Source organism: Epinephelus moara, chromosome 8, assembly GCF_006386435.1.
Source record: "Epinephelus moara isolate mb chromosome 8, YSFRI_EMoa_1.0, whole genome shotgun sequence".
Taxonomy (NCBI): Eukaryota; Metazoa; Chordata; class Actinopteri; order Perciformes; family Serranidae; genus Epinephelus; species Epinephelus moara.
In genome coordinates this window covers 19728640-19741506 of record NC_065513.1, presented here as the reverse complement: position 1 = coordinate 19741506, position 12867 = coordinate 19728640, and the positions used below count along the sequence as shown (strand labels likewise).

The 12867-nt window shown below is 41.9% G+C and overlaps 2 protein-coding genes across 3 annotated transcripts in view; one reads left to right on the top strand and one right to left on the bottom strand.

The window, feature by feature from the left end:
* iqgap2 (IQ motif containing GTPase activating protein 2) overlaps positions 1–12867 on the top strand; it is a 38900-nt gene that overhangs the window by 11945 nt on the left and 14088 nt on the right. For both annotated transcript variants that reach the window (XM_050050756.1, XM_050050755.1), the window contains exons 3-15: positions 100–256; positions 737–814; positions 2109–2185; positions 4347–4414; positions 5459–5572; positions 5729–5907; positions 6787–6874; positions 7053–7216; positions 7811–7898; positions 8136–8299; positions 8843–9003; positions 9276–9400; positions 9571–9734. In XM_050050756.1, coding sequence (XP_049906713.1) covers positions 100–256; positions 737–814; positions 2109–2185; positions 4347–4414; positions 5459–5572; positions 5729–5907; positions 6787–6874; positions 7053–7216; positions 7811–7898; positions 8136–8299; positions 8843–9003; positions 9276–9400; positions 9571–9734 — 1627 coding nt within the window. The remainder of the gene's footprint in view (positions 1–99; positions 257–736; positions 815–2108; positions 2186–4346; positions 4415–5458; positions 5573–5728; positions 5908–6786; positions 6875–7052; positions 7217–7810; positions 7899–8135; positions 8300–8842; positions 9004–9275; positions 9401–9570; positions 9735–12867) is intronic.
* f2rl2 (coagulation factor II (thrombin) receptor-like 2) lies at positions 9745–12861 on the bottom strand. The gene is made up of 2 exons (XM_050050759.1): positions 11822–12861; positions 9745–11406 (listed from the first exon to the last, which is right to left on the bottom strand). The coding sequence occupies exons 1-2, from the start codon at positions 11883–11885 to the stop codon at positions 10355–10357; spliced, it is 1116 nt and encodes a 371-aa protein (XP_049906716.1). The 5' UTR covers positions 11886–12861; the 3' UTR covers positions 9745–10354.

Here is a 12867-nt window from a genome sequence, read left to right as displayed (position 1 = left end):
GTTTTTCCACTGAGGTCATTTTGTTTGCAGGATTTGAACATTAGAATTGCTTCTGAAAATCCTCTTCCTGATGTGAGATCAATATTTGTGGACTCTCAGGTGGATGGAGGCCTGCCTAGAGGAGGACTTGCCCCCAACCACAGAGCTGGAGGAGGGACTGAGGAATGGCGTGTACCTGGGCAAACTTGCCAACTTTTTCGCGCCCAAGATGGTGTCTGAGAAAAGGATCTACGACAGAGATCAGGCCCGCTATAAGGTACACTTCCACTCTTTTGCATTTAAACCCCTATCCATCTTCCCTTTTCGGTAAGGGCGTAGTTGTGCTAAATTTGCATTTTTCACCAGCTTACATCATACAGACAGGAAGACTGTTTTCAGATCTTTCAGGCGCTTCCTGACAGTTTTCAACTGATTCACACAGGAAAGGGAGAAAAGTGGCAGGCGAGTGTTAGGGCCCACATCAAAAATGTGAGAGTGAGATTTTTTTAGCTTGACTTTGAGCTTGGTTTTATTCCTCTTTGAGAAATTGTAAACAAACCTTATCAGACCATTAGATGCTGTGATAAGTGTAGCAGTCAGCCTGAGCTGCACGAGTTGCAGCGCTATTTGTGCATACCATAACAACCTTTTTATCAGTTTTTCATGTTGCAGTGGTGAAGTTTTGAACCATTTCTTTACACTTCCCCATATTGATACAGCTTCATTTATATGTTTGATCTGCTGTTTTCATCTTTAGAGCAAAGGGCTGCACTTCAGACACACAGACAACACAGTGCAGTGGCTCAGAGCCATGGAGTCAGTGGGTCTACCTAAGGTAAGGAACTTGCACAGCCATCAGTAATGCAGACTCAGGTTTCCTGTTTTACAAACAGGCATATAAACATGTTCAGTATACAAACAAATGTAAGCCATCAATCAGTCATCACATCGTAAGAAAAGACGGATTTTGTTACATTAAGTCCTCTATTTTCAGAAGAATTAAAGCTTTTGCAACACTTAAACAGTTCTGTTAGAGTATGTGCTAAGTCAAAAAAATAATTTCAACATCTCTGTGAGATTCCGTAACATGTACAGTAGAGAACAACATATAAGAGTTGAGAAATCATCTTATGACTTCTTATAACAAAGAAGTCATAGCTTCAACTAAGACAGAGTAGAATCCATCCATTCAGTAAAATCCAAAACAAGGACAGGGTATAATCAGTTACAGTTGCAGAATAAATTTCAACCCTACGACTACAATAAGACTGTGTCTCTTCAGACTTGTAGTCATTTAAGGTAAAAAGCTGCAGAGAGTAAAGGGTAAACAAATATTTAATCAATTACCAGGACCTTTCTTCACATGGTGCACACACGCATTACGTGCATCTGTACGGATGTAAACAAAGACAGATAAAATTGTAATGAGGGTGCGGCAGCTCCAACAGAACAGTATTAACCTCATTACATTTTTTATGAGATGACACAAAGACTTCAGCGAGGTGTATCCTGGTAATGAAAATTAGGTTGAATTGATACCCACTTATCTCTGTGTTGGCTTTTTATAGCAGTTTAATCAGCAGTTTTTATGAACAGCCTTTTTAGGAATTGTCGCTCTGATAACCTGTAGCTTCTGCTATTACATCATTACCTGTCTGTCAGCAAACCCATGGTGTTGAGAGAGCATTATTCAGGTGTGGAAAACAGACAAAGAAATGTTTTATGACAAGTGTGGGTCCACTGTTTTGGAAATGTTGTTGTGTATGATATGAGATATTTGGTGGTAAAGGCATTAAGTAAATATCTGTAAGATGCCTGTTAGAATACAGAAACTGGGACAGGTTGAGTAATACATACCATGAGCAGTGATATAATGGGCCTATAGAATATAATGCAGCCCAATGCAATAGCACTGCAATAAATACGACCTCAGATACCTTAAGATGCCAGTGGCTGGTGTTGATTCAGCTCTGTGGTATTGAAAATTATGTGGGTCACATGGCATTGCAGTGCCTCATGCATCCATAGGTTATGGATATTGTGCTCCTGTTTGGCTGCAGCAGAATAAAGAGTGTCAAGACACTGATGAAACGAGAGTGACTGATATGTATTGTGGTTTCTGCTTTCAGATATTCTATCCCGAAACGACAGATGTGTATGATCGCAAAAACATGCCCAAGGTGGTATACTGCATACACGCACTGAGGTAAGAATAAAAGGATTCCAAAAACAGTGATTTTTCACTTTACGCTCTTCATGCATTTTTCACTTCTGACAGCATGATTGCTCACTCATCGTTAAAGTCTTTTGTGCAGTGGCAGGGTACCCAGCTGCTATTTTCCAGAAGGTGACACACCTAAATGTTGCGTGTGATTTAATTTCCAAGAAAGAAATGAAAACCAGTGGGCAAAACTGTTTTTTTGTTATACTTGACCTGAAAAGTGCTGGTATCTGGTAGCTGGAATTACTCTGTAAGCTATTGGGCAAATTAGATCCAGTGAGCAGTCTGCTCATACTCTTTGTCACTGACAGGTTACCCACTTTCTAATTTGGGTGTATTTACTTTCCCTCGATGGTTATAGCAGACAGTGTCAAAACACTTTGGTTTGACTTTGACACGTTTGAGGTTTAAGTGGTTATTGTCTATTTCACACAGCAGAGTGTTCAAGCTGCAACAATATAGAACAGCTCATATGTGGGTGCCACTGCTTGCATTAACATTTGTATTACTATGTGGCGTTAAGGCATGGCCTCTTTTTGTTCCCATTAGGTTCAACCTCTAATTCATATGTCAAGAACAGAAACAGTAGTTTTTAAGTGATTTGAAACAGGAACTGGAAAATAAAAGTTATTTCTACTTAGGTAAGGCAGAGAGAGTGCTACTTGTCAAACACAGACCTGTTTATGATTCGTCTTAAGTAGGTCATAGCTATATTATACAGCACCATGCATTTGGCTATAGGCAGTTGTTGTTGCAGTGTGGCAAGTTCACATGCTTTTAGTCCCTGTGTTGGCCGTTTCTCAAACTCTTTTAGTCATTGGCTAGTTGGCAATTCAATTACTTTAAGCATTTTTTTTAGACTTTGTTGCTGAAGTTTATTTTGAACACTTTTGATGAGCCTAACCACTCTGTGCACGCTGCCTCTATAAACATCTGCAGCATGTAATTGGGGGCTTTCTGGTAAATTGAATGTGGTGGTTCAGTGCTCGACTCGTTACTTTTAGTCTCACCACAAAGAGTAAATTCTTTGTCATGGTTTCGGGTTTGTGAAAAACTTGGTGGTCATACTGTAACGTGGGTGGCTCGACAATTACACCCACAGGCTTTCGTTTTTTTTAGTTGAGATGACTGAATGAAGTGAAGGGTCATTTTTATCTATCTGACCCATCCAATGAGCCAAACACAGATTTTAGGGAGTGGCTATGTGAGCTGCTGGGATTGTTTTCTCTGTTGTAGTGTTTTGGTCAGGTCCCGAGGGAATTGGTTTCCTTCCCTGCTCATGCACACACGTGCTCTTCCTTCCTGCGAGTCCAGCTTACGTCCCACAAGGACCCAGTGAATAGTAAGACATGGAGGCAAAGCAGCGGATGCTCAGGCACATTCAATGTGGTGGAATACTGAAAGGGAACATAATATAATGGGGGGGAAAACATAGCTTACAAGTGGATTATGAAACACTTGCTGGTAGAGCTGTAGGGCTTAATTTGTTGTGTTAAAAAGAGGAAACATGGATATAAACAGGGAGGATCCGCGGTCTGGAGAACGTTCTTTGCTCCAAGCTAGTCAGCTGATTGTCAGTAACCCCTGTGGCTTGTAATCGGCCACCTTCATTAATCCTGGTCAGCTGGTACTGTGTTTGTATCTCAGAGTCAATCAGCTGCCTGCACGTTAAAACATTACCCTTTGTATAAGCAGAGTTTAGATAGCTGACCAAAAGCCCCCTGTGTCCCAAGGACAGAGTGCATTTCATGTTTACAGACACTGTGTGACTAAAGGCCAGAATAACCAGCTACTGCAACTGCTCCATTCAGAGCTGTGCTGGTGCCAGAGCTGCCTTAAATATCTATAATTCATGTCCACTTATCAGGTACCGGCGGGAAGATGAAAGTTTTATGAAGTTTCCAGCCACCTGCTTGTTGATTTGGTTGCTCAGTGGTGGACTGTGCTGGCTGACTGCTGTCAGATGGTGCTGGCTGCAGTGTGAGCTGACACTCCCCCCCTGTGGTGAAAGTGTAACATAGGTAGAAATAAAAGGTCATCAGGAGGAATCACAATTTAGTTTTCATCAGATTGTCCCAAGCTTCTCAGTGCTTTTTTATTTTATTCATTTTGTTTGTGTGTGTGTAAACCTTATGATTTATTTCAGCTTGTACCTATACAAACTTGGCATCGCACCACAGATCCAGGACCTGCTGGGGAAAGTGGCCTTTACAGGTAACATCAGTAGAAATCTGCTTCAGTAGAATCAATCAATGGAGGAAACAATGAAGTTATTAATTGCTTCAAAGTGAAGGATAAATGTCGCCTGAGGGCTTTTTGAAATACTGATGAGTACACGCCTATTGCACGTGTTCATTTAATGAGAATCCTCTTTGTGTGGGAGGTGATTTTATTTACTCGTCTTGTTGGGATTTAATTGAAAAACGCAAAAGAATGTCATCATGTGCTCTCAAGCATGAAATGTTTTATAGGGATTTCTATAAACATCTTGTCTATAATTTAGATGTTTGAATTAGCCGACATTTCAGTTCATCAAAATATCCCCTGCAGCCTATCAAATGACACTGAATAGGGCACGCAAACTACCAAGCTTAAAAGCGTTTGACATTGGATTGTTCTGATGAAGCCTCAGGGCTTTTCAATCACTCCTGAACAGTTTTTATTTTTTTCCCAATTTTAACTAACTTCAATAGCACTTTGGGGAAAATGCATTTGCAAGGATTCACACACTGTATGGTGATGAACACGTCAAGAGTTAAAGACCTGCCACACCAACGAAATCTTTAACAGTATCTATGAATATATTGTTTTAAAAATAGTTTGTACTCAAGTGGATGGCAGAGTCCACACCACATCTATAAAGACAATGACAGTGGCAAATGATACTGCTGGGGTCACTTTGAGAGTGAATTTGAACAATGATAGAAACACTGACAGCCAATCAAAAGTCATCCAAATTTACACTGCATCACAGGTGGAGCATGCTGCGCCTGCTCGGTGCTACTGTTGAGAGAATGTTATCGTTCAGCAGTGTAGATTGTTAGAAAAACTTCACATACTGTTGTGAGAACATGAACGAAAGACTTAAATTGAAAGTAAATTTAGGGAATTCTACTTTTCATTTGATGATTGTGCCAAAGCAAGAGAAAAAACAATCACATTAAATTGTATCTCATGCAGTATACTTTAGCCTTTCCCATGCAATACTCTCTAACACCACAGTTTTCCCTAATATTCATGTATAAATCTGTCTTCCAGAGGAGGAGATCAGTAACATGAGGAGTGAGCTGGAGAAATACGGCATTCAAATGCCAGCTTTCAGTAAGATTGGAGGCATCCTAGCCAATGAGCTCTCAGTGGATGAAGCTGCCTGTAAGTCCTCTAACTAAATCTCTATCCATGTTTTTGCCAGAAGCTCCACAAGATGGAGAGTTAGCGTCTGACATAGTTGACTTAGTTTGTGTTGTTTGTTTCCTAATGTCTTTTTGGCCAACACTAACATGTCTGCAAATACTCTGTTGTCCTCAGTGCATGCTGCTGTGATTGCCATCAATGACGCGGTCGACAAAGGTCAGACATCTGTGACAATGGGAGCCCTGAATAATCCTAATGCAATGCTGAGGAATATCCAGGAAGCTCTGGGCCAAGACTACCAGGACACTCTGAGTCAGGCCAAGGCTCGTAAGCAGGATCAGTCGTCAGGGAGGGTGAGACGCCTTATACACGCTTCAGTGACCTCTAATTTTTCATTGTCATCATTTAATGTTGGGTTCATGACTGGCTTTCTGTGGAAGGCTTGATTAGACTTTTACTGTCTTTGTAACAAAGTTTGTTTAGTTTCTCTCTTGCTTACCTACTCACTAGCTCTATCACTCTCTGTTTCACTCATTTTTTGGACTTGTGAGATGTTCCATTACATAAATGTCATTTAGAAACATTAAATGTCAATCAACAAAGAAAAAAAAGAAAACCTCTCAACTAAAGCTATTGTATGCAATGTCACATCTGTACTTAATTCAGGGTGGGAACGGGGTCACAAAGCCTGGTCTAAGTGTGTTGATGCATTCAGGTTGACCACAAACAGATGTTTAGCCCTCTGTGTCGGGCTGAAGGTAGTGCCACTGAACTGAAATTACAAAATAGCAAACTATAAAACATTGAGACCTCATTTGAACTGATTGAAACTTGACTGCTGACTGCTCTGAACCAATGATTCTGACTGCAGTGTCTAGTAGTGCTGCTAACTTTAACAACTGAGGAAATACCCACACTGAGGTCTGAAAGGGGTTGCCTGCACTGACTCACTCCACAGGCCTTGCCAGCACATTCCAGTGGCTGCAGTGTCAGCTGTACTTCACCAAACACAAACCCTCCGCGCCATCCGGCATCTCGCCTCCCATTCTCGTCACGAATACTGAACAAACAGGAGCCATCCAATTTCACATGCTGGCTGAAATGTGATGTGTAAAATGTGCAACTTACTCAGTATGGGTGGAGAAAAAAAATAATGCAATAAAGTAAAAATCAAACATGCTACACAAAATGAGTATCAAATATATGTATGTTTTTCCTCCTCCCTTAATTAGCGCGCCTCAATTGCTACTGAAGAAAGAGACGTTTATGAGGAGCTGCTGACTCACCAGGAGATCCAGGGCTGCATTGACATTGTCAACAGTAAGGACTTTCCCTCCCACATGACACTTACATACTTCTTTTTCCCCAAAACACTGTTCGATTCCATGAATGAGATTGCATAGAATGTGTTCGTTTGAGTACGGTACTTATCTGAAAGACAATAAAAGAAAATGTATTATCCCTAAATGAAGTCTGTTTTTGTTTTTCCTGTCTGCAGCTCAGGCAGCAGTGAGGCAGGTGAATCAAGCGGTGTCGGCCCAGGACGAGGCTGCTCTGTTTGCTGCACTGAGGCTTGAAGCTCTGGCCTTGTTGGGCGTGCAGGAGTCAAACTGTCACTGGTACCTGGAACACTTTACCACCTACTGCCAACATAAATCCAAGGTATACTAATGCAGAGCTTGTTTGCTCATTTGTTTCCGGCTCAGGGCCTTAGAGACCAGAACAGTGTTTTGTTTTGTTCTTCAAACAGTTAGTTAATTTAATTCATGTTGTTGAAGGTGTACAGTAAATTAGCCTGGCTAAAATGAATAAAGCAGTATTTTTGGTGTCTGTGGGTCATGGTTCATATAAATTATCTCAGAGGAAAGTGTTTCAAGAAGTGTGTGAGCTAGGAACAAATCATACACGTTTACAGTATTGTCTGTGACCCCCAGTCTAAACAGGACAATTTGGGGGTTATTTTTTTTGTCCATCTGGCAAAGCGGATCGCCTTCCATTTCTAAGTACTGCTATGAGCGTGCAGCACTTCATTGGCTGAGCACAAGTGGTTTAGACACTGATGGACTGTAGCTGTTTCTGTTGTGCTGATGTCACCACCCAGGCAGTGAATACATTGCATTGTCAACAACTAACTTAACCGCAGTTCAAATGGACACCACCGGGCACATTCCCTTCACGACTCTTAACTAAAACATGTTGAATAACCATGGAATCTTAGTGGTATCTCTCTGATGTACTGCAATCTTTGTGCTGCAGGATGGAGGGAGGGCCGTGATGATGGACAAAGAGGAGATTCAAAGAGTTGTCAGCTCCTGTAATGACTTTGCTGAGGCGGAGAAAAGAAGTAAGCACATTTTTGTTACTTACCATAGACCTTTATTAACACATGATTTCTGGTCAGTTGAAAATCTCACATGTACCCACTATCACACTTCTCAAAGCACACATGTAGAGTCTATGTTCCATTGCACAGCTCTTTAAAGGCAATTCAGCATGTAATTATATGGCAAAGAAGAAATGTAATTTTTGCTTTGGGTTATCTGCAAGACATCTGACTATCTGTGATAATTTTCTTGACCAGAGCTCGAGGCAGTCGCTGCGATCAATTCAGCCATTCGTCTTGGCAACGCAGCGGAGACGGCAGAGGAGCTGATGAACCCTGAGGCACAACTGCCAATTGTCTACCAAACTGCTGCCAACCTCTATCAGGCTGAGCTTTTCAGTTTGCAGCTACAAGGGGGGCGGGTAAGACATCGTGCTCTCTCTGATACAGATAGGCTTACAGACAGGGGGAGATCAGTGCTCTATACATATAATGTACGGTTAAACTTCAGTTACTTGCTTAAATCACTGAAATCAGCGGTCCTATATTTGGGACCTTGTCCTTTCACACAATACTGTTGCTCAGCCAAGATTAGGAAGTACAGTCAAGTTGTTTATATAAACCAGTATGAATATTACTTGTTTAAAAAATAGGCTTCAAATAAGATATCAATTATGAATCATTCATTTGATCTAGCTCCAACAGACATCAGAGGGAGAGTGTGTTACGGCACCTGGCATACAGACACGATGTCACTTTATTCCACTAAAACAACACTCACATCCTGGATTAATTTTTGTGATAAACCCTTTTGATTCTTTTGATCTGAGGACCCTTACGGACTAAAGCCACACTGGGCTAGTAAACGGGACCAGGTGTTTAATTGGGACCAGGCTTTTGATTAAAGTTTTATTGTATTCAAATGTCACTTCATGCTTGTGATTGAAACCTTTTCTGTTTATTAGGCTGGTTTGAGCCATGAGGAGCTGAGTGTAGCTGTGGAGATGCTGTCAGCTGTAGCAGTGCTGAATGAGGTGCTGGACACCAAAGACCCCCAGGCTGTGATTGAGCAGCTAACAGATTCTCCTCTGGGCTTCACCAACATGGACCAAGACAACCTCAACAGGTGAGATGGCTGAGTTGTTCTGTAGCTGAGACTCCTGCTCACCCCATGGTCACATTATTTAGTGATGATGGTTGTGATCGTGTTCTTTCAGTATGGGTTTATTTTTGCTGCAATTGCAGCACTTATTGAAGTTAAATTATGGTGGTACAGTATGGTTTTAGGAGCAACAAGTAAATTTGATTAAAACAGGAATAATATCTTTTAGGTTGCATCTCTCTCCACTGGTACTTTGCTAACACTAGGATGGGCTTTTTCATGCACCTCTCCCACAGGTATGCTGACACTCTCATCAAATTGCGAGGCGAGGCTCTTGCCCAGGGCCAAGAGTTTCTCACCTGGAATGATGTTCAAAAATGCATCGACACAGTCAACGTTCAAGTCCAGGAGGAGCATGAACGTAAGAAAGTCTTTCAGATTTCTGACTATGTTACACAGTGTAACCTGTGGACATTTAAGGATTATTAAGCCACCAGTTTTAAACCTAAGCAAAGGATTTATTTTAGATACAACTATGTTTAAAGACACTGACTCATCAAGTATAAATTGGTTGTTGTGTTTTACTCCCAGGCATCATAGCTATAGCTGAGATCAATGAGGCACTGAATTCAGGTGATCATCAGCAGACACTTGCAGCCCTGCTCCTCCCGACAGCCAAGTTGACAGGGGTGAACGCGGCCACAGCCAAACACTACCACGATGTCCTTCAGTATACCAAGCAACTCCTTTGCCAGGTATTGTGACTCCACATTGAGTTATAGCAAAAAAAGTTCTTCCACCTCTCACATCGTCAACGTGCAAAATACCAAAAAGCCTTTATGGCTAAATAACAAGTGTTTTCACCACATGTCAGAATTAATCTAATTCTAATCATTAGTTTTATTTGTTTTGCACAGCAGCCTCTTGTCTCTGACATGGCTCCATTTTACAGTGCTGCATCATTATTCATCTGAATAACTTATTCCTGGTCTAGAAGTCTTATTTACATGTTATACACATGATTAAAAGCTGAAAGGGCAAGAGTAAAATGTTTATGTAAGTAACATGTTATCGGAACAAGGCAAAGAGAAAAGATAATTGTTGTCATCCTGATTCTGTGCTATCAAGCCAACAGTTTCCCAGTCTGAGATTTGCTGGTATGACTTGAAAGGCTTGAGTAGGATTTGAAGTCTTAATATTCCCTTCCTGATCCTGATATGGTGCTCGGTGTTGTTTTGGACCTACTGTAACAGAGAGTGTAGTATGTCCACTTTTAACTTTACCACCTTTGTGTCTGAGCTTGTGCTTTGCTCCCCTGCTGGTTCCCAAGAGTGGTCCAGGAGATGCTTTTTTTTCTGTGCACACACATCTAGTCTCACGTCATAACAGACGGCCTCTGAGGAATCCCGCGGAGGGAGATGAATTGTAGTTCTGAGGCAGCCATCTTGGAAATCAGCATACACAGGAAGGGGTCCAGACAACTGTGGAAGCAGCAGAGACACACGGCTACTCTGTAGTATCCATATAGCCTATCGTCTCCCCCGGTAAACAGGCGGATGTAGTGGGCGATGTGCAGGATGCCGCTTGGCAAGAAACACACCACAAAAATGATGAAAACTAGTGTGCTGACCCTGATGAATGGCTTCCAGTCACAACGAGATTGCCCGAGGTGGTATACCACAGCCACATGGGCATAGATACATATCAGGAAGGGCACTATGAAGCCCAGACAAACCAGCATCAGCCTGTACGGCACCAGCACAGAATGGGATTTTTCTTCGAGGGGAAGCACATCATGGCAGGTGGTGACTCCCAGCTGGACGATCTGGTAACTCTGCCGGACCAGGAGCTCCGGCACAATGGCTGCCGCGAACAGGAACCAGACAACCAAGCACGTCCACACTGCCAGCGTAGTCTTAGCCAGCCGTCTGTACAAAAACGGTCTCACCACGGCCAGGTAGCGCTTCACACTGATGCTTGCTATAGTTTGAGCTGAACTGTAAACATTGCCATAGAACAAGGCTGTGATGAACCGGCAGGAGATTTCCCCAAATATCCAGTTGTTTCCGTTGAAGTGGTAGTGAACACGCAGCGCTAGAGACAGCAGCAGCAGCAAGTCGGACAAGGCCAGGTTCAGGTAGAGAATTACTGTGGATAAGGACTTTGCTCTGTGTCTGAGGAAGGCGAGAATGTAGGCGTTGGAGGGGATGCCCACGAGCATGGCCAGGATGTATGATGAAGGTATGACCCTTGTGCTGAGGACCCCTGTAGTGTAGGCTGTCACCGGGTCCTCTGAGTCCACATACAGCCAAGGGTTTGTGCTGGGATAGAGCGGCAGCTGGTTTGTGTGGTTTTTGTAGAGCCTCCCCTTGAAGGTTTTTGGTATCACACCAGGTGAAATGTTGGTTTTGATCTCTGTTGTATTTCCTGTAAATGGGTAGAAAAACAAAATTTATAGCTTTAAAGCAAATTTTGTTCTAATAAAACTACAATTTAAAACTACATTAAAAGAGAAATTGTAATTAATTATGTTGTCTGTTGTTGTGTAGTGTTCATTTGAAGACTTTTTAGTTATACCTCTTTTTTTGCAAAGAATACAGACATTGCTGCCATGAAATTACGTGTTATTAAATGTTTTTATTGCAGAACCTTTAATTTTGTAGTTTTGTACTGTATTTACAGGTATACAAAGATAGTTAAACCTGTTTTGTAACTTTTATTTGTGAAAAAAACACCCTTAAACAGCTTCATGTTAAGTCCAGTAGCAAATTTTGGACCCTGCTTGAAAAACAAAATGCATCTCACCTTTTGGTAAAGTCTTGGATTATTTTTATAAACTCACCATCATGCTGAAAGGTCTGCACTGCCATCAAACAAATGAGTAGTCCTGGCACAAGGTCGGCCATATCACTCTGCAGTCTATGTCCCAGAGTTTTTGAAGTTCTCTCGTCTTCACCCCTCTGGGTGTTGCTTCTTTTCAGTAAATACTGGAGTTCTCCATCGGTGAAATTTGCTGTTTTGCATCTCTGCAGCGCAACAGTAGACCTGGTAACAATGTGTGCTCAAGCCTTTCCGCTTGTGTACTGTATGTGGGGCTTTTGTCTGTCTGTACGGTGCAGTGAGCACATTTCCTGTCCAGGCTTGAAAACTGAATTCCCGTCTGCCTGCATCAGTCACTGCCCACTCATTGACTGAGGTGGGAGGATACTGTTCAGTGGGTCATTAACAGCTGTGACCAATAAACAGATCCCTCTTATTATGTTGCAATAAGAATTTTATTGTGGTTTAGGTTATCATGGCGTTTTTGTATTAAAGGGTCAGCCTGGTTATGGAAGTGAGGACTGGAATAGATGTCAAGGGACATTGTAAGCTCTTGCATCAGCATGGAACTGTATGCCAACACGATTACATAATATAGAATTTAGATCATGGATATGTCATGGAAACTGGAAAATGTATTTCAAGATGGTGCTCATTCATTTTAATAATTTTACCCACTGGAGTGTAGTGTAGTTTTTCCTTGTGTCTTTCTATATTTTGGGCTCAGCACTGATACTGACACTTTTTTTAGTACATGATGAATTTTCTGGGAAATCATTGCTCAGATGCAGATATAAACAAAAACCTGCTTTTAGCCCACTAAGTGTGTTTTAATTGTGACTTCCTTCCTGATGGTGACTTCCTGTTGGCCCTGTGGTCAGGGGCACACACCCTGGTCCCCAGCAGAGTTCTCCAAATTTAGCCTGAGAAGAAAAACAGAAGTCGGGCTGAATAAACATTCTTGGTGGTTGCTGTGATGATGAGACTCTGTTTTTCCACTACAAAGTGGTTGACTGAGTAGGGGTGAGGATGTGTTTGTGTGTCAACACTGACATTTTTTCCTTCTCC

Bases quoted from the DNA above. Each gene is read 5' to 3' on its own strand.
- f2rl2 (XM_050050759.1), bottom strand. From the start codon at position 11,885: ATGGCCGACCTTGTGCCAGGACTACTCATTTGTTTGATGGCAGTGCAG. The intron at 11,407-11,821 runs GTGAGTTTATAA...ACCCATTTACAG, and splicing joins GCAGACCTTTCAGCATGATG to GAAATACAACAGAGATCAAA.